The sequence below is a fragment of the Rhipicephalus microplus genome, chromosome 4, assembly GCF_043290135.1.
Source record: "Rhipicephalus microplus isolate Deutch F79 chromosome 4, USDA_Rmic, whole genome shotgun sequence".
Taxonomy (NCBI): domain Eukaryota; kingdom Metazoa; phylum Arthropoda; class Arachnida; order Ixodida; family Ixodidae; genus Rhipicephalus; species Rhipicephalus microplus.
The window spans coordinates 114677780-114697803 of NC_134703.1; the positions used below are offsets into that span (position 1 = coordinate 114677780).

Genomic DNA, 20024 nt, shown 5'->3' on the forward strand with positions numbered 1-20024 from the left:
TGTAGAAACAGAGTAAACACTACATTTAAGGTTAACTAACTGTTGTGCCTGATGACAGTTATAGATATAAGCGAGTGCAAGCCATTCTAAGGCAAACTTGGAATTACAATAAGAAAATAATCAAAAGCGTTGGAGAAAGCTCTAACCTAAAAACTGCCACTACAAGCTGACTGAAGAAATTAACAAAAACTGAGTAATGCAATAGGTCAAAATTTACTGTAACTTGCTACAGTGATCAACTTGGCTGATGGCTGACACTATTGAAATTCACAATTAAAAAACTACGAAGTTTTTACTACTACTACTACTAGTACACTGCGCATTCATAATATACAGTTGAATGATGGTTACTCAGATTGATAGCTTGAAATCTCAAACAATACTCATAGCATTACAGCTTTTCTACTTTTCTAGGGCATTTTAAAGCTACCCAGTTCAAACGAATGTTGAATCTAAACTATGGCTTTCCAGTGAAGCAAGAGTTTAGTCAATAGTGATTCAGGCTCACTCGTAAGACACGCTTAGTAAAAATGAGTTCATGTTTGCTATTCAGGCTGCTGCACGCATTGATGTATGGCAGTACAAAACAATGGCATGAACCTGGTCACCGTGAGCACAAGCTGACAGCATTTGCGTTTGTACGATGAAATAGGCACTGTATTGCCAGTTTTGTCTTATACGATATGATGTATATCTAAGTCATTCTAATTTTTTTCAGTCCAACAATCTGCAGCAATCGGTTGCTTAGTGTGCACTTTACATTTCTGCGCATGTTATCATCATCATCATTTCCAGTCTGTCTTAATCCACAGCAGGACGAATGCACCTACCAATGATCTCCAGTTTATCCTCTCCTGTGCGAGTTCATTTTATATTATCTCTACAGACTTCTGAAATTTTATCACTCCATTTGATTTGCCGCCTTCCTCGACTCACTTTTTCATCCCTAAGTAACCATTTTGTTACTGTGTATCACTTGTCTATTGTATGCATTGCGTGGCCAGCCCAGGTCCATTTCTTTCGCTTGAAGTCAACTAGGACATCTGCTACTCCTGTTTATTCCCTGACCCATTCTGCCGTCCTCAGATTTTTTAGATTTCACTCCAACCATTTTACTTTCCATTGCATGCTGCGTTGCCTTCAACCTTTTCTCTAGTTGCTTTCTTATTTCCCATGGTCCTGCCCCACATATTAGAACTGGAACTATGCCGTGATTGCATACTTTTTGCAAATGAGCCTTGCTCAAATGCTTTCAAAAAGTTGTGTGGGTCCTGCATAGATGCGTGACAGTGCGGTCACAAATAGCTTCAGTAATCTAAATTGTACCCGCCAAACAGAGTTGCACGACAACAATGAAAACTTGGGATAGCAAGGTATAACTCTTTCCTTACAGCACCAATGAAAAGCAATTAACAGCTTTCTTGCAAAGCTGCTCAAAAATTAGGTGACAATTTTCGGCTAATCATGCAAACTGGCACTACTGACATAGAGGCATACTTCTTCCCTTCTTAATTTCTGCCTTTTCTCATCCCAGACCCCGAGCGTACTATTTCACAACACAAAACTGCAGGATGCAGTTTCCTTGGCAAATGACAAAAAAAAAAAAAAAAAACTGTGCTCATTGACCAATTCCCTTAGTCATTGACTGAGATTTTGTCATCATATTAATTGACTAGATTAAAACTTTTGTCAAATTATTTTGGCTACATTCTTTGGCAGCTGCTTCAATTTGACAGTCATAACCAATGAAGCCTAGTACAGTGCACAGCTGTTCAAACACATTTTTGTATAGCGCACCATGCCTTTTATTGTTATTATTTTCCTCCTTGTACAAAGCTGAGCTCAAATCTACCACTGAAGGTAAATAGTGACAGCAGTAACAAGGATTATGTAGACCTTATTGGTTCTAGCCAGCGAAGCTTGACCATAACAACGAAAGTTGGGCTAGTTGGTGGTTCATGCATGGAATGTTCATGCTCTTCCTCTGTCCTTGTCTATATTTTTTGTGCTTTTTTTTACATCCCAAGCGATTTTGCCCAGCTTGTTATAAAAAATATGGTTTTGTGGTTGGTATATAAACCAATAATTAATTTTTTAGCCCAAACACAAATCAAAGGCAATAATAATTATTGAATCCAAACCAATAACATTACTAGCTGTCCACAAAAACTGTAATAAATGCATCTGTATAGCAATGTGTATCTAACAGCTCTTAAAATTGTATGTGTTGTGCACAGTGCACACTTTTGAAATAGCTTTTCATCATTTATAGTAAACGACACTGACCTTCAGTACGCTAAAGTTAAAAACAATTCATCATCCTTTTGTCAGTGCATGCTCCCACTTTTCTGAGTGGCTGTCCAAACAAACACACTTTGTTAAAAGTTGTACAGAAATTGAACTCTTCCTAGAATCAGTGTAACTTGGCACTTTGTTCATTAGTAAGGAAACAGTTAAAGAGCATCACAGGCTGTGATGCATATTAGCATGCACGCAATCAGTCACGTGGGCAGCCAGGAGAACGGGCAAACAGGGAGGAGGGCAGTGTTAAAAAGGAAGAGCAATAGAACGTCTGCAAAACAGAGAAGAAGCGGGCTAATTTTTACGAAGCTGATGAGCCTCTCACCTTGTGTCCACAGGGGTGATGTGCACCATGCCACGCTAGTCTATTGTGAACATCCTAAACAGAAGCGACACCCATTGGCACCACAACCAAAAGTAAAAACAGCAAGAAGCAAAAATGAAAGACGACAGCGTGCAAGTACACTTCGGTCGGTGAACCGCGATGATGAGCACTGAACGAGGCCTCCCTTGCTGCAAGAGTTCTAGCCCGGCTGCGTGCACGATAAAGACAGCCAGCACCAAACTATGTACGCACACCACTGCAGACTTTTGCAAGCTCTTTTCACCACAACGGCAAGTTCAGCAGCTTAGTCAGCAGCACCTGACACTGTGTGAGAGTGCACCGTGTTCACTAGTAGAGTGCAGTGCAAGTGATGAATGAATGATAGGCTCACTGAAATACAGTAGCATTAAAGAATTACTGACAAATGTTTTAGCAGTTTTATGGATATTACCACATATCTCTTGCACACAGAAGGACCAAATTTCACAAATACAAAGGTTCAAAATCATGAAATGCAGTTGAACCTTGTCACTGTAATGAAGTCGCACCCAATACAAGAATACTACATGTCAGACCTAAAGTTAAAAAGCCAAGTCAATATGGTCACAAGTTTGTTTACAACCAGAATTCCTGCAGCACTAATTGGGCAGATCACGTTGGGAAAATTCCACAGCACATCCCGTGGAGCCCAAAATTCTCGTGTTCCTTTGTAAACAAACTTTAGGGCATGGTGGTGCCATAGGGAAGTCCAGCTAAGCATGCAGATCTAAAAATGCAAACGACAATTGTATTTGACTTTTTTGAGATAGAATATGTATGTGCAGCCACGTGCAAAGTTGTTTCACCACAATGTCACCATGTTGGGCCACATATTTAGTTTTGCTACTGGAGAAGAATATGCCATTGAAATAAAACAGTACTATAAGTATATTCACTTCGTTAAACCGAATAATTCCTTGTATCCATGTTCATTATGAGGAGTAATGTTAGTGTTAGACTTAGGTTTAAAGTGGCCAGCACATTTATGCACACTCAAGAGGGTGTAATCATGAACAAACTAGCAAATGGGGTTTTGCCAGAAAACTCAAGCTGTGACTCTCCCTCAAACAGTGGCTAAGCAAAGTACTTTAGCACAAAGCCTTTAGAGCACGTATGCCTGAAAGCTATGTACGCAGAATGCTACCAGCAAATACAACGCAGCTGCAAGATTGCTTGCAAGGTTTTCTCACTAGTATTCTCACACTAGGATCAATCACACAAGTTTTGATAGGTTAAAATATCAGTTGCAGAAGTACAGCCACAAAGAACCTAGGTCACCCTTAATTAAGACAGTACTGTGTTACCTGAGCTAGCATGCTATAAGAAACTGGCAGTGTCAGCTGCACACATGCAAACATGGTACAATCGAATATCATTAATTTGAAGACGGTTAATTCGAACTCACACTGTGGTCCCGTCAAATTTATGTGTATTTCAATGGTCGAAAACGTCCTGTAATTCGAACGCGCAAGCACTTGCGACGGTTAATTCGGACATACCGCGCTTCAAAAATGCGCTCGTTACCACGCCCAATCCCGCGACAACACCTCCGATCCTCAACGCTGCGCGCAAAGAAGGAAAATAAGAAAAGAAAAGAAAAGGCTTTAGCGGAATGTTTGCGCTCCCTCAAATGCCGATCTTCAATGCGCCTGTGTCCCGCTTCTCCCTTTTTTTTTTGTCCCTGCCATGTACAGACCCTTCTCCTATCAATGCCGCACGCATTGATAGGAGAAGAGAGAGAGAGGAAGAAAAAAAAGAAAGAAAGCTGTCGCGGAGTGCCACGCTTCCCCTTTCCAGTACCTGCCACATCAATGTAGAGACCCTTGTCCTTTCAGCACCGCGCGCAAAGAGAGCAAAAAAAAAAAAAAAAAAAAAAAAAGCTGCCGTGGAGTGTTGGTTCTTTCTCAAATGCCGATATGCTCCTCCTCTCGCAGGAAGCTCCTCCTTTCTCATCATGTGCTGGCCACGCTGCAGTTGTGTAGCAGAGGGCAAGAGGGGAGACGCACTCGTTGGCGTCGTCTTTAGAGAGTGTTGGCGCAGGACTTAGCCGCTCGCTATTTCTCTTGCCAGGAGAATGCTGAAGCCGAAGTTAAAATGCTTTGCAAACTGCGTGCAAAATTGATTGATTCGCTGCAAGGCAAATGTGTGCAGACGCACATCACCGATTACTTTAATTAATGATGGATGTCGTGTGATTTGTAAATGTAAATATTTTGCAATTTCCCTCTAATGTGTTAGCTGCTCATGTGCCACTGCATGGTGAGCCCTCCGTTCATTTAGCTTTCGTTAATTCTAACTTCTTTTAGTTCAAACAAATGTTCGGGTCCCTTCGAGTTCGAATTATCGAGATTCGACTGTGTATAAGCACCCTGAAATGACAAGCCACTGTCGATGTTCTGAAAACATTATGTTATCCATCTAGAAAACATTCAGCTTGTCTTTCATGAATGCAGCATGAATTATGTGCATTCTCTAAATGTCTGCACTAAAGATACATGCAAGTTCAGTGTTTTGTACACAAGCACCTATCGGGGAGTTATCAGCAGAATAATACAAAAGAAAGAAAACACAAATGAGTACACTACTGCAGCCTATTAAATACACCAGCTGGACCAAGCGTGGGGTTTAAGCTCGCTGAATGGAGGATGGAGAAGCAAAGCACCAATGCAACCACCAATGTCATTCACTGAAAATAACATGGATGGCGTGAAGAGCTCAACCGTCAGGTTTTTGTTCTGGCAAATGCAACTTAAAACAGGCCAAACATAGTCATTCCGCTAACCAAATATTTTAACCGTCACCTCGATTCACACTATTTACTACGTCTTGATTGTCGTTACGCCCTCTGTCACTTGTTCTAATGTATGAAAACAGGCCATTGATTAAGGCATGCACTGGAAATACAAATTTTCAAGGGATGTCAAGCAAGAAATCATACAGTATCACTGCTTCATTTAATACTGTACACTTGCTGTCAAGACCCACGCTTCACACAAACACATTTTGAACGCAGACTTTCCATTCACTGCTGTTGTGCACATGCAACAGCAACTCATTGAGTGCTGAACAAAACTTTACAGAAAGCCACCTAATTATTTGCACTTGCACTGCAAACATGTTTATGTAAACTTAAATAGTGCTGCTGCAGTGATGAGTTGGTTGCTATTTATGCGTATGCCGGTCTTCTTGAAAGCAACGCTTCTCACGAATGTTAGGTTGGCAAACTAAGGCTGCATTCTACTCAGATTCAACAAACGAAGAAAATTACATGGCAGATGAAACGTTTCGAACACCCTAACATGCCAGGTGTACAGGTGCAGACTTGACGTGTAAGGGTGCTAGGGCATAACTCTAGCATTGCCTTCAGTTTCTAACAAGTTCTGTCAGTTGTGGGTGCCAGCAATTCATATGCGTAGTTCAATGCATCACTACAGTGCATCAAGTTATTCTCAACATAGTTAGTGTAAACTAGCTCGTCACTCTGTGCTCTGCTTTCCCAGTGATGTGGGGGCACCTTGATAATATATTCCACAAACACAGTGCCACACCTGGCAGCCAAGACATGCATTCAACTTGTAAAAACATAAAATCCACTTCTTTTGCAATGAAAAGTCTGTCACAAGCAAGACAGAGAGATGTTCTCGCATACTTTTGATGCATGCAACTTGGCATTGCACAAAGAAATACTCTTGCATAGTTACAATAATGAAGGAACAGATATAGTCGCTTAGGAAAGTGTGCATCCGTGAAATGTGGGTCTCAACGCAGCATATGCAACAGAGACCTTTTTGACAGCAGTCACCTACAGTGCAATCTGCGAGGTTCTGCAGAAGGCCTTTCATTGAGACACCTGGCGCTGAGAATGCCATAGCAACGCGATGACAAGCAGCAACAAGTAAGAGAACCCGAACGTAAAGTTTTATCATGTCAAAAGCATTTGACCTTTTTGTGAAGTGCTCAAATTGCAGCCCATTCATTACAGGCTGCTTGTGACAGACTGCAAAGCTGTCAACGCACAGAACATGGTGAAATGAGCCTGCATACTACAATGTGTGGACATGTCTCCAAACATGCCATCACCTAAAGACGTGAACTTGACTTTACATATGCACACATGTTACAAATGCACATTCCTGCATGTTTAATGCTTAGTGAGCCTATAGTACCTGCAGTTTGGTGCCAGCATAGTTTTCTATACTACTGCCTTAATGCTAATTCTTTGCAACGTTCTCGCAGCAGGAACAGGCAAATTTTTTACTTCCTTGACAAATTGGCTTTGTTAACAAATTACAAGCAGCGTGAATGCAGTTAAAAACCCGAAAAACATTCAGCATATGCTGCAGCAAAATGCACGTAGCCAGTATGCAGCTAACTAAAGAGAGCTGCTAATCAGGAAAGATCTACTCTGGGGCTTCCATGTGTATCTTATTTCACGAAAGTTAAGAAATAGGCTGGTACCTTTGTTTTTGGCCTAAACAATACACAATGCAGTGTAACCTGCATCAAAAGCTTAATATAGACTTCCTCAAATATACACATGTGAGAGAATGTTATGAATCTGCCTTACATAAAGATCGAACTAACAGGGGTGTGCTAATTATATGGCAAACTGAACAGCAGTCAGTGTTCAGTAACCAGGATGTTAAACTACTGGAGCACCCATTTTTAATTTTTTTTTTAGTGCAACAAACAAGCAGTTTAAAGCCCTTATAAATGATGCTTCTTTGTAGCCAACGACAGGCACAGAAGAAGTGTCCAAAGAGAGAGTACCACTCCAGGCTTTATAAGTGGCAAAAATGTGTGGTCGACGTCACATTGACGGCCTCACCTCTTGAAGCTGAAGCGCCGTTCCCCTGAGCCAGCGGGCATGGATTGCATCACAGAGCGGTACACTTTCATGGCTACAATGAGAACACACAGAAGCATGGGCCCAAACAGTGCACCCTGGAAACCCAGGCAGAAGACACCACCTGCTATCGCCAGCCCAGTCAAAAAGGGATGACCACCCCTGCACAGCAAGGAAGAGACAAGATTGACCTATGTAATGTGGTCGGTACGTTCATAGCAAAGGTGCAATGCAAATTTCGAACATAGAAAAGCTTCTATGCTACAAGAATTAAGTGTTATAACAAAAGTTCATGTCAAAATGCACCTAAATCTAGGTTTAAGGCTACTCAAACACCAAAATTTGTCAATTTTACCAGGATTAGAATGTATTTTGAAGACGTGGGTTCAGAACTAGGGCACTTGTTTAGTAAGAAGAGTATTGTCTCACTTCAATCGAAAGAAACCAGGAACTTAAGCCCACAATGTTCTGTACACAGCAAAATCTCTAAGTGGAGTAAAAAAGTTTGGAATCTGGCACAGTGGCTTGGACGTGTAATTTGACAGGCGCAGGAATGGCCTTCATTCCCTCTGCAATTCTTCTGCCAAATAAGTAATGAAGGAAAAATATTGGAAGAATGCTTTACTGGTACATACCCGTTAAATTTAATATGTACATCAGTGTCAAGGGCATCCTCAGAATTTTTCCAGAAAGGTGCATCAAAAAACAACATTAGCTGGGGTGAGGGGCACTCACCTCAGCTAACCAAACTTTTATGACATGACCATACAACGTGAAAAGTTGGCTAGCAATCCTGAAGGCTGTTCACATGAACAGCGAGTCATGACTGCGCTAATCAAGCTGTTTAGCTTATTGCTACTGCATAGAAAAATATCTAGAATCCCAAGAGGGGGTAGCTCCTCCCCTTTGCAATCTCCTCCAGACACCCATGACAGTGTCCCATAAGCAAAGTTCATATAATGAGAATGCAGTTAGTTTTCAGTTCAGTTCCGCCCTGTTTGATTCTTTTGCCTGGTGTTCCAGACTGAACTCATTTGACTAAGCCAACAGCTGTGTAGCTAGCACTTGTGAATGGGACACGGGAGAGAGAAATACTTGCCCCTTAATCTCGGCATAGATGGCGCAGTCAACGAAGTAAGTGGGCGCCAGTTGGCAGATGAGCATGAGGAGTGCCTTGAGGCGCTGCGCTTGAACCAGCCACAGCTCCAGCACGGCTGGCAGGCAAGCCCAGTATGCACCAATGAAAGGCACTGCCCCAAACAGGGATGCCAGTGCTGTTAGGATAAAAAGAAGAGGGACAACTCACCTCAGACAGACAGCCACAGTAAGTCATAGTGTATAAAGCAGACTTATTAAACAGAAATCTGTTAAACTAAACTGCTGCTTAAATGAAACAACTGCCTCCAGCACGATTGGTTTCATATTTGGATTCTCCACCCCAGTGCATCTCTGAGTAAATGAAACTCCAGCTAAATGGAACACATTTTCCTGGTCTCTTCAGGTTCTGTTTAACGAGTCTACTGTAGATGCTTGTAGCAAATGCCACGCCATCACTGATATTTCCTCCTTAAACCTGCTTCAGATGGAATTGCAAGTCAAATTATAATACTAACTGTTGCTGCATCGCAACAGTTAGAACAACAGAATGTTCCACCCTCGTCGACTTCACTATGCCGTCATTCTTCATTGGCTAGTTTGACACTACTCACGCCTTTCTTTCCACTCTGCTTCCATTAAAGTTTCTCCCACTGTTTCTGCTATGGTTATTAAGTGCGGTTCACGAGTGAAACACAAGTGCCACACCTGGTTTCCACTTTCCCAGCATTCTTATGAACTTGGCATGTCATCCAAAACGCAGCTTACCATATTAACTATCGTATTCTACAATGTAAGTGCTCACCAGTGGGAATGTACACCATCTTGACATCAAATAGCGTATGTATAAGCCACGTGTAGAGACCATAAAATGCAGCCATCTTGAAAGAGGCTGCAAAGACGCCTGCCACAGCTTCCTCGACCGCTTCACCCAGGCGGCTAGCTGAGCCTGGCAACATGCTAGCAAAGAGATCCAGTGGCTTGTAGCGTTCCTTGCTTGCACGCAGGAGGTAGTAGAGCGCAGTCATGAAAACGACCTGCAGGCAACAACACACAAGCAAGGGCTTGTAAGAAACACAACTGGTAAGTGCCGCCTGATGGGCAAAAAATTAAAAGTGCTAGTAAAGTTTACAGTGTGACTCAAAGCCGCAAGGTTTGCCTGTAAGCACTTCCACATGAGTATGTTTCCACTGTGTATGACAGTGTTCTGCATGAGTTGGTGCACTGCAGCATGGCAATGTATTCCGAAGGCATTGGTGCAGTGCTTTCAGTGAATGCATTTTAACGTGCAAGCTGTATGTGAGACACATCCCATGATTACCAAGCAAACCTGGTAAGGTATATAAAAAAAAGCTTCGCTGACAGTTGACAGCCAAAGAAGTTGATGGCAAATTTCACAGCAGCAACCGCAAAGAAGGTGAACAATGTCGTGTTTGACCCTGAATGGGCAAGCTTGCAAGAAAAACAACGAAAATCTCAGTAGCACAGAAGGCCTACATTTTTTTGTACCCCTACAAACAATAATACATACACACGCATGCATGTACATTATGTTCAGAGTTCTACTCCATGTCGTTCTGTCAATTTCTTTAGTTTATCATTATGAAAGCCTCGACTATCCCGCACAACAAAAGCTGTCAAACATTTTATGGCTGAGCAATGAGATAATGCTGTTGGCATCCTTTCTTGTGGATTCCTGTCATTATCAGCTACCATACACAATACATACATGTTCTAGCAGTTTTGAACTTTTTTTCGTATGCATGCACACACACACACACACACAGAGTGCGTGATGGCAGAAATGCATCTATCAACACCCACATGACCTTATACTGCCAAGCCTTAGACGTTTGTTGAAAAAGACTGACAGCATTATAAGTGCGACCAAATTAATTTTGAGACAAATCGAGGGCAGCTCACTTAGAAAATTAGCACAGGAATGGCTATAACCTATAACTAAAATAAAAGCTTCCAAAAATTGCAATATGCCAACCAAAATTGTTGTTATCCAAACATTAAATATCACCAAAGATGAATTAGTATCAGAATTTCTCATTTCCAACATGAATAGAGGCCCCTGCACACAAGTACACTGCTACATAATTTTTTTAAGCTTGGACCTTAGAGCTTGTGACAGGACAAGGTGCAAAGAATTGTATGGAACCTATCATTACCAAATGCTACTATTGACATATTTTGTGTCCATATAACCCTGTAGAGATGCTGGAAGTGCTAAAATTTTTTAGTGAGGGCCGGGACTTTTGCGTACCATATTTCCCAGTGTATAAAACACACCCTTCTTTCAATATTTTTACTGCTGTGTTTTATATAACAGAATCTTACCTACGCAAACATTCATGCAATTCAATGACCCCGATATGTTTATATTTAATTCGACAGTAATATAGACCGAGTGCAACAACAATCTTAAGAAAATATCTTGTAATAATGAAGCAGATGTGGTCTTAGATCTCAACTACTAGCTGTTCAAGCAGTGCAACAATCACGGAAATAATGGTCACAATAAAAGCCACCACTGTCATGCACCCTATTGTACTGTTGAAATAGCATGTTTAAACGTAGCATTATACCCGTGGAGCTGAGGCTTAAATGAAAAAGGGGCACCACAACGTTTCATTGTAATGTTGCAGTGCTCGCAATACCAGTTACAAAAACAAAAGTACCACTTCGTTAACATCATCATCAGTTTTCAAGCAAGATGTCGCTGCAGTCAAGCAGTAGCCGTAGCTTCTGGCTTCCGGTCGCCATTTACGTTTTGCATAAGTGTGTGCAGGTCTTGACCGTGCAGTTCGTTCATTGTTTGTATTCCTGCCAAGCCCCATAATGTTGTAGGGGCAATGCCACAGATGTGTTTCAAGGTGCTTGCAACACCACATCAAAGAGCTGTTCAGAGGCTGACAACGGCAGCCGAGCGATGCTACCGACAAAGCTGTAAGAACTTTTGAGTGCCCCAGAGGATGTGGCTTCGAATCCAGCGGAATAAATATTGGGTTCCTACGCCTCAGGACAGCATTGCTTACAAGCTTTATTCAACTGCTTACAGATATTCAGTGCTCAGCATGACTATGCATTTCGCAATGAATGTACTCTGCATGTATCGTCTTTTATCATGTTGACCGAGTAAAGGATCGATGCGTCTTATACAGATGTGTGTCATACATAAATATAATTTTTTCCCATGAAGGTTGTAAAAGGTGGAGGGTGCATCTTATACAAAGGTGTCACTTCTACACAATTTTCCTATATTGTGAGCCTAATTTGCCAATGCAGAGGCATGCTTAGGCTTCCTTTTCTTTATGGATAAGTCAGCTTCCTTCAACAAATGAGCTCAGAAAAAAAAACTACAACAGAGTTTGATGCGTTGAAGTGAACTCAAAACACAACAATAAGAAAAGCTGCATACTCACAAAATTCAGCACGAAGTTGAGAACTGCGGTACCACCGCCAAACAAGATTGAGATTGTCGTCGTAACCAGGCTGAGAACGACGCTGATGTTGCCCTTTAGCAGGTTCCAGATAGATTCAAACACCTGCGGGATAAAGGTAAGAAATACCATAAGCTTTGTACTGCCTATTTTGTAATATCTCGAGTGTCACAAAAAGTGCAGTAGGGAGGCCCAATAATTACACCAAGAGATTCAAACAAGGCATCTGGGTAAAAGTTTGGGTATGTTGAAAAGGGCATGCTTAGATTTTGACAGTAGCTATAACATGCCTCGTTGATTTCATGTTTTTGCAAAATGCTGCATAATCAAAAAACAGAAGAACAGCGATGTCTCATGAATTGTCATTGTATGTCATTGTAGGAAAGCTGCAATACCTAGAAGTATATACATTAGCAAGAACGTAAGAAAGCCATTATAGGCACTTGGGGTAGCTTCAAAACACTCAAGGGCCAGTAGGACAGGTGGGGAAGAACTTATAAGCGAACACAGTTGCTGCACAAGAGAGCGCAATCATGGGCAAAGCGTACCAGGAAAAAATGCTTGACAGGGTGAAATATCACTTAACAGCCGCTTCCCTCTTACGTTGCTAAGAAATGTACGAAATCTTCTATTATTTTTATGGCCTTTTCTTCTGAATCATTACGATTAATTTCAAGACCTGCCATTATTTAACTCACTTTTACTTTTTTGTGTCATTACTACTCACTTTTACTTTTTTGTGTCATTACTACCTTGCACACTACCCAACTTCCACGGTGCTTTTCTTTCTCTTGCTTTTTGCTTGTCTATTTCATTTACTTCTGCCCATTTAATGCAGCCATTAATTTGTTCAAAACTTTTAAAAGTTATCGTGCAGATCTTCGGCAGTGTTCTCTACTGCGATGCCACGGATTACTCCTTTCACTGTGCCGTGAGGCGCGGTGCAGTAGGCATGCCACCGCCACTGTCGCCGCCGCAGAGTCAACCAAGACCCCCAACGCCAAAGGAAAACAACACAAACTCAGCCATGGAGGTACAAGTCCCAGTTACTACGGATGCTAACAGCGCAGAACCCGAAACGATCGACGTTGCTAGGACAAGCGAACCGGCACCCAAGAAGCGAGCGCTCGAATACGCACGTGAACGAAGAGTCAACGCTAGACTGGACAGCCTAGAAGAACGTCAAGATCGACTAGAACAGACCATGAAAGCCAACTACGAAACCCTGAGCCAAGTCATCAAAGCTACTAACGATCGCCTCGATGCTACCAACGCACGCCTCGACACATTGGTGACACCCGTACATGGCATGCAGTCTACCATACAAGGAATACAGACTAAGTTGGATGCACTAATACACGCGCTGACGGCGTCAGGACTAATCCCCCAACAGGCCTTCACCCAACCGCAATAATGGACGGGACAACGGCAACAGGCACCGCTAACCACAGAAACAGAGCACAGACACAACAGCATCATCTCCTCATATGGCAATGGAATCCCAACGGCATACAGGGGAGAAAAGCATCGTTACAACAGTACATAAAACAAAGTACCAAGAGACCCGACGTTATAATACTACAAGAGATGCACAGTGAAACCCCACCGACGTTACCGGGGTACAGATCCTTTGCGAAGCCCCCCGCGCACGAACAGTTGGGAAAGGCGCAGGGCAGGGGGTCTGCACTTTGGTAAAGAAGAATCTAACTTCAATAGATCACGAGCTGCTACCCAACGGCGCCATCGAGCACAGCACGGTTGAAATCGTCACCGGGAAGCGCAAGCGCCGTGAAAGCACTTTTATAATCAACGTGTACAGCAATCCGAAGCACTTCCAGCAAAAATTCCGCACCCTTGTGCACAAAGCGCAACAGCTCGCGGGCTCCAACGTAACCCTACTGTGTGGAGACTTCAACGCTCAACATACGGTATGGGGGTATCCATACACGACGGCGAAGGGCCACAGTCTCTACGACGAAACAATGGACGCAGGTTACCGATTGCTAAACGACCCCAACGCACCTACGAGAAACGGAACGTCGTCGCAGCGAGACACAAACCCGGACCTCGCTTTCATAAGCACGGCCTCAGCACTGCGTAGAGTCACGTGGCGGAACACCGGGGAGACGTTGGGAAGTGACCACTGCATACTCGAAATTACAATACCTATCGCAGAGAACACGCAAAGAGCACAGCAACAGCAAATCATCGACTGGCACGAGTACAGAAAGAAATTAGAAGACAACGTTACGGAAACCATTGAAAACATAGAAGCATGGACCAACATGTTGAACGCCACGACCAAAGACGCCACTCAGACGGTAGAAGCGGAGCCGGAGGCTACGATGCTGGACAGCAGACTAGCGCACCTCATGGAAGCCCACAACTCGCTGATACGGCGCTGGAAATGTCAACGCCACAACAGAAAGCTACGCAAACGTATAGCACAACTCAACAGAGACATCGAGCATCACAGCGCAGTCCTCTGCAGACAGCAGTGGCACGCAGTGTGTCAAGAAGCGGACGGTCAACTACACAAAGGCAAGACGTGGCGCCTGCTATGCCACTTGCTCAACGATCAGACAACCAAGGGAGCTCAGCATTACATGCTGAACAAGACAATTCACAAAGCCGTCAAAGAAATGGGAGAGGCTGAGGTGCAACGACGCCTGGACGCCAAGTATCTCCCCGTAACGCCAACGGACCCACTCCCCAGCTACGAAGGGGCAACCAACGAGAGACTAGATGCCGACATCGAAGAATGGGAAGTGCGAGCGGTTCTACAAACAATCAACTGTAAATCAGCATCCGGACCGGACCACGTCACCAACAAGGCATTGAGGAACTTGAACGACACGACAATCGAAGCCCTCACCAAGTACTACAACCAGTGCTGGCGGACAGGCAAGCTACCGCAACAATGGAAGACCGCGAAAACGGTCCTGATCCCCAAACCGGGCAAACCACCCAGCATAGACAACCTGAGACCCATCTCTCTAACGTCGTGCGTGGGCAAGGTGCTTGAACACGTCGTACTCAACAGATGGCAACGTTATTTGGAAGAATCCAACACATATCCACATACAATGCTGGGGTTCCGGGCCAAACTGTGTACCCAGGACGCTATGCTGTTGCTCAAGAACGAAATCGTGGACAGACACTTTCCCACGTTGGATAACAGAGCGGTGCTCGGACTGGATCTCCAGGGAGCATTCGACAACGTACACCACTTGGCCGTCCTTCGGCAGGTGTCCCACTTCAACATGGGGGAGAGGACGTTCGCTTACATCAAAGATTTCCTGACCAACCGCACCACGCGGCTTGTGGCAGGAGAACTACAACTACCGCTCAAGCAGCTGGGGAGCACGGGGACACCGCAGGGCTCGGTGATCTCCCCTCTGTTGTTCAACCTTGTCATGATAGGCGTTGCAAGAAGATTGGAACGCGTTAGAAACATCAAGTACACGATCTACGCGGACGACATCACGCTGTGGTCAACGGGAGGAAGCGACAGCCAGATTGAGGCGGCCCTCCAAGAAGCCGTCGCCGCCGTAGAAGAACACCTACGACCCACCGGACTCATATGTCCACCAACCAAGTCGGAACTGCTAGTGATCTCACCGCGAAGTGCGCGACGCCCGACAACGCAGAACATCAACGTGGTAACCCAAGACGGAACGCCGATACCGCACGTGCAGACGCTCAGAGTTCTGGGGCTGCACCTCCAGGACTTGAACCGCAACAACGTGACGGTACAGAAGCTCTACGCAAAGCTCTCGCTGGCCACCCGCCTACTCAAGAAGGTGGCCACGCGGCACCAGGGCATGCGAGAAGACAGTCTACTACGACTCACCCAGTCGTTTGCAGTCAGCCACATCTCTTACGTAGCGTCGTTCCACAATTGGAAAGCGGCGGAGAAGATCAAGTTTGACGCGATGATCAGAAAGGCGTACAAGACGGCCCTGGGCTTATACCCCCACACCAACACAGAACGCATGCTCGCGTTGGGCGTTCACAACACACTGGAAGAAATCGCAGAAGCCCAGCGAACGGCGCAGTATCACCGCCTGTCCCAGACCAGGACGGGAAGAACGATACTACAGCGCATCGGAATCAACGCGCCAGCGACGACTCCGGAGGTAGCAAAGCAGCTACCCCGGGACGTTCTCCAAAGACTGAGGGTTCCACCCTTACCGAAGCACATGCATTCACAAGTGCACCAAGAAAGAAGAACGGCGAGAGCCAAGGCCCTCACAAAAGGTCACGCCAACAATCCGCGCGCGTACTACGTGGACGTGGCGAAGTATCCCCACCGGCCAAACACGTACGCAGCAGCAGTCATCGCAGCAGACACTGGAGTACTCACAACGTCGGGAAGCATACGGTGCAAGTCGCCCACGCAAGCCGAGGAGTTTGCAATCGCACTGGCACTAGCGATCCCGGATTGCCGCACGGTCCTCAGTGACTCGAAGACGGCAATAGCCAACTTTGCTACAAACAACGTCCATGGAACCACTGCAAGAGTATGTTCAACTATAGCAAGACCGGAAACCAACATTACCGTCAAGTGGTTCCCTGCGCACGCCGGGGAGCTGGACGTGGGCCCGAACCGCAACGGGGAGGCAGATACGGAGGCACACGCGCTAACTAGCCGCGGGTCTCTGTCAACGCATTCCTCGGAGCCGCAACGACCCGATGCCGAAGACGGAGAGTATTTTATCACAACCTACGCCGACGTTCTGCAGTGGTACAGAACGAGCAGACGTCTCTACCCACCGCCTCACCGAGACCTACAACGCAGAGAAGCAGCCACACTACAGCAGCTGCAAGTACAAGCAATATGGACCCCCGTCTGGGCAAAGCACGTTTGCCCGGAGGTTTACACCACTGATGTATACCAACACTGCAAGAAGGCGCGAGCCACCCAGAGACACCTCTTTTGGGACTGTGCACCACCGCCGGGTAACCAAGAAGTAATGCCAACTGCCATAAGCAGCAAAATTATCAGCCGAGAGCCAGGAAATCAAAGAGACGTGGTCCAGCACATGCTTAGCATCCTGGAACGCCAGCGGCCGAAAGCGGCGTCCCCACGGGTTTGACGCGAGTAGGTTGCTGCTCCGGGACGTCCGAGCACGCTAGTGTCTCGCTTTGATCCCCCTACCCCTTCCCCCTTTATGCCGGATCGTCAATAAAGTTGTTTCACTCACTCACTAAAAGTTATCGTTCATGATATCCACCATCTGCATCTGCATAGCATCTCTGTCAGCTTATTTTTCCATATAAGCATTTAAAAAACATTACCTTTATGTTCTAACCTTCTTTTCAAATATAATCTCGGGCTTCTCAAATCAAATTTCAATGAAATCTCAATCAAATTAAAGCAGAAGTGCCACACAGGTTGTCTATTAAAGAATTGTGCATTCTTACAGTTATTTCAGCGTGTTTGGTGAAAAGCATTCATGTTAAACAACAGTTATTCCATTGAACCATCAACATTCGTTGCGCATAGAGTCCCACAGGAAATTATACAGAATGACAGAATGCTGAGGTGGTTGCTAGAGATTCATGTTATACAGATGCAGCAATGAAGAAAGGCCTCTATAGTAGATGAAGCCTGGCATATCAATAAAAGTAGTAGCGAATTCATGAGCCAACAGTCAACTAATTTGTATAAGCAGTTGTCTCTAGCACAGACCTCCGCATGTGCCAAATTTATAAGTATCGCCCCTTGCCAGGCATGTGCAGATAAGTTTTCGTGTCTACTTTCTTTTTCTGCTGCCGTGCACCTTTTTTAGTGCTCAGTCTGCATTTGTGCTGTCCCGACTTCTCTGTGGTATTCCTATTAGCATGCCCACAGTGCTCTAACAGGACGTTTCAAATCTGAAAGAGCAGCTCCCAAGCAAGAACCCACCGACATAAGTGTGCCAATGTTGTCTCTGATGAAGCTGGTGAACAGGGAGAAATCGAGATTGCGCAGAGAATCTGTGAGGGCGTCCCACGAGGGCCCGTGGTGCAGGGTGGGGTCATCGGTGGCATTGCGTGCCACCCACAAGTGGTAGGCACGGTCCCACAGCTCCAGCGTTTGCCGCTCAACTTCCAACTTGTGCGACTCATCCGCATCGTCCAGGGCACGTCGCACCTGCACACGGAAACAAGAAACACTCAGATGGCACTAAGCAAGATAAAATCGGATAACACTGCACAACTCGACAGACCGAAGCAATGCGGAGATGACAGAAGACAGAAGTTTAGGATAAGACAGAGGTTTAAACGAGAGAAATCGCGTTGGCCAGGTTGACAAAGAACAGTCCTTTTGCGGCTCTAGCTCATCTACGGCATTTAAATGACACTGACATTATCAACCAGCGGTAAATAATTGAAACGGAATGTGGAATACACAAAGCAAATGGTGATACAGGTAGTACCACTGTGTGCACCTCAACAGTTGTGAATGACGTCAGATCATTGTGCAGGTATAGCAATATGCAAGTTAAAATAACGCAAGCTATTTTTAACGTGCACAAGGTTACGAAAAAGTTTACGAAAAAACAATTAGCTCACTGCGCCACTGATCCACTGACGCCCGTAGAGGTAGGCATCTCCCAGCATTGAGTCGAATGCCCCCTGGGCATTGCGCAGGGACTCGGGCAGCAGTTCCTGTAGCTCTGGGCTGTTGACAACGGTGTGGTTGATGAGGCTGCTTGTCACCTCCACCAAGTGCATGCTTTCACCGTACACCTGGACATGCATATTTCAGAGCTGTGACTGTCTAGGTGGCATAAAAAAGCCAGGGTAGGGGCTAGTTGGCTGTACATAGTCTAAACTTCACGCTTGTGCTGTCTACGACGATTTTGTTTTCTTGTAGCATTCAAAAGCTTACACTAAAAACACCGAACATGTTTCATACACTTTTCAGCTCCCCTCCCCCTTGCCCCCCTGCTACTAGACCTTTTTGTCCTCGATTCCCTTTCCTTTACAGAGTAGCGTGCAGGTGCCATATATATATCTGAAAAGTTCCTTGAGTTCGATAAAGAGCTTTTTTTTTTTTCCTCCAGCAATATTCCCTTGAGTGACATCTCTCATAACAGAGTGTTTGCCAAAACTACAGTAATCAGCTGCGAAATAGTCCAGTGAGCAACAACGATTTGTATGCTTATTTTAGCGCAGACCGATGTTTAAGCTTCTGAAACATTCTTCATGCCCCAACACTACCGTAGGGAGCAATAAGCAATTGCACATGCCCACAGGCCATTAGTTGAGGCCTGATAACTTGCCAGCAATGCTTTTGCCTTAGGCATAGTAACCAGTTGATGTCAGCTCTGTATGCTAGTAAACTTTTTGCTGTTTGCCTCAGAGTAATTTAAATAATGTCTCACAGAAATAAAAAAAAATACACATTGCTTACACATTTACATGAAATACATGAGTGTCTTTACAAAGAAACGGAGAACTTGCATGTTTAATTAACTCTGATTCTAAACATCACAAATGCCTATACTTCTTGGAACCCTGTAACAGTGCATAGAAACATGTGCAAAAAATTAATTATGTAAGACATCAGTAAAATGGCAGGCTTGTGGGAATTGAGGCTGGCCCGCTGCCTTTGCGCAGGCTTTGCCGCCTCTTTTTTCATGTCCCGACATGTCTGCCCTCCTTTGCCGTCAGCCGCGCTGGGAAGGGCGGAGTGACGTTTAACTCCCTCACCCGGTAGCGGATGTTGACTGTGGCGCCGCGCGGGGAGCCTCCCGAGAGGTTTTCGCGCGCTGCGTCGGGAGCGGTGAGTACAGTCCGGGACTTCAAACGGTGAGCCACGCATTCTTTTCCGTCCGTCGAGTCCCGTCGCTCGGGGCTCGTCGGACTTCGCTGACGGCGCCTCGCGCCCGATGCGAACGCTCACCTTTTGTTGCCCCGCTGCGTACTCACGGCCGAAGGGCAGTACGGTGTCCTAGTGCGTGGCCTAGCTACGCCG

At 45.0% G+C, this 20024-nt stretch overlaps 2 protein-coding genes across 5 annotated transcripts in view; one reads left to right on the top strand and one right to left on the bottom strand.

Annotated features, from left to right (window-relative positions):
* LOC119172300 (transmembrane protein 245) overlaps window positions 1-20024 on the bottom strand; it is a 57731-nt gene that overhangs the window by 7337 nt on the left and 30370 nt on the right. For 3 of the 4 annotated variants that reach the window (XM_037423355.2, XM_037423353.2, XM_075893548.1), the window contains 7 exons: window positions 18617-18793; window positions 17967-18194; window positions 12038-12160; window positions 9412-9643; window positions 8611-8785; window positions 7494-7673; window positions 2627-2680 (listed from right to left, as the gene is read on the bottom strand). In XM_037423355.2, coding sequence (XP_037279252.2) covers window positions 2662-2680; window positions 7494-7673; window positions 8611-8785; window positions 9412-9643; window positions 12038-12160; window positions 17967-18194; window positions 18617-18793 — 1134 coding nt within the window. In that variant the 3' untranslated portion in view covers window positions 2627-2661. The remainder of the gene's footprint in view (window positions 1-2626; window positions 2681-7493; window positions 7674-8610; window positions 8786-9411; window positions 9644-12037; window positions 12161-17966; window positions 18195-18616; window positions 18794-20024) is intronic. The other variant, XM_037423354.2, reaches the window with a different exon arrangement.
* LOC142813996 (uncharacterized) lies at window positions 14263-17920 on the top strand. The gene is made up of 2 exons (XM_075891957.1): window positions 14263-17138; window positions 17851-17920. The coding sequence occupies exons 1-2, from the start codon at window positions 14341-14343 to the stop codon at window positions 17918-17920; spliced, it is 2868 nt and encodes a 955-aa protein (XP_075748072.1). The 5' UTR covers window positions 14263-14340.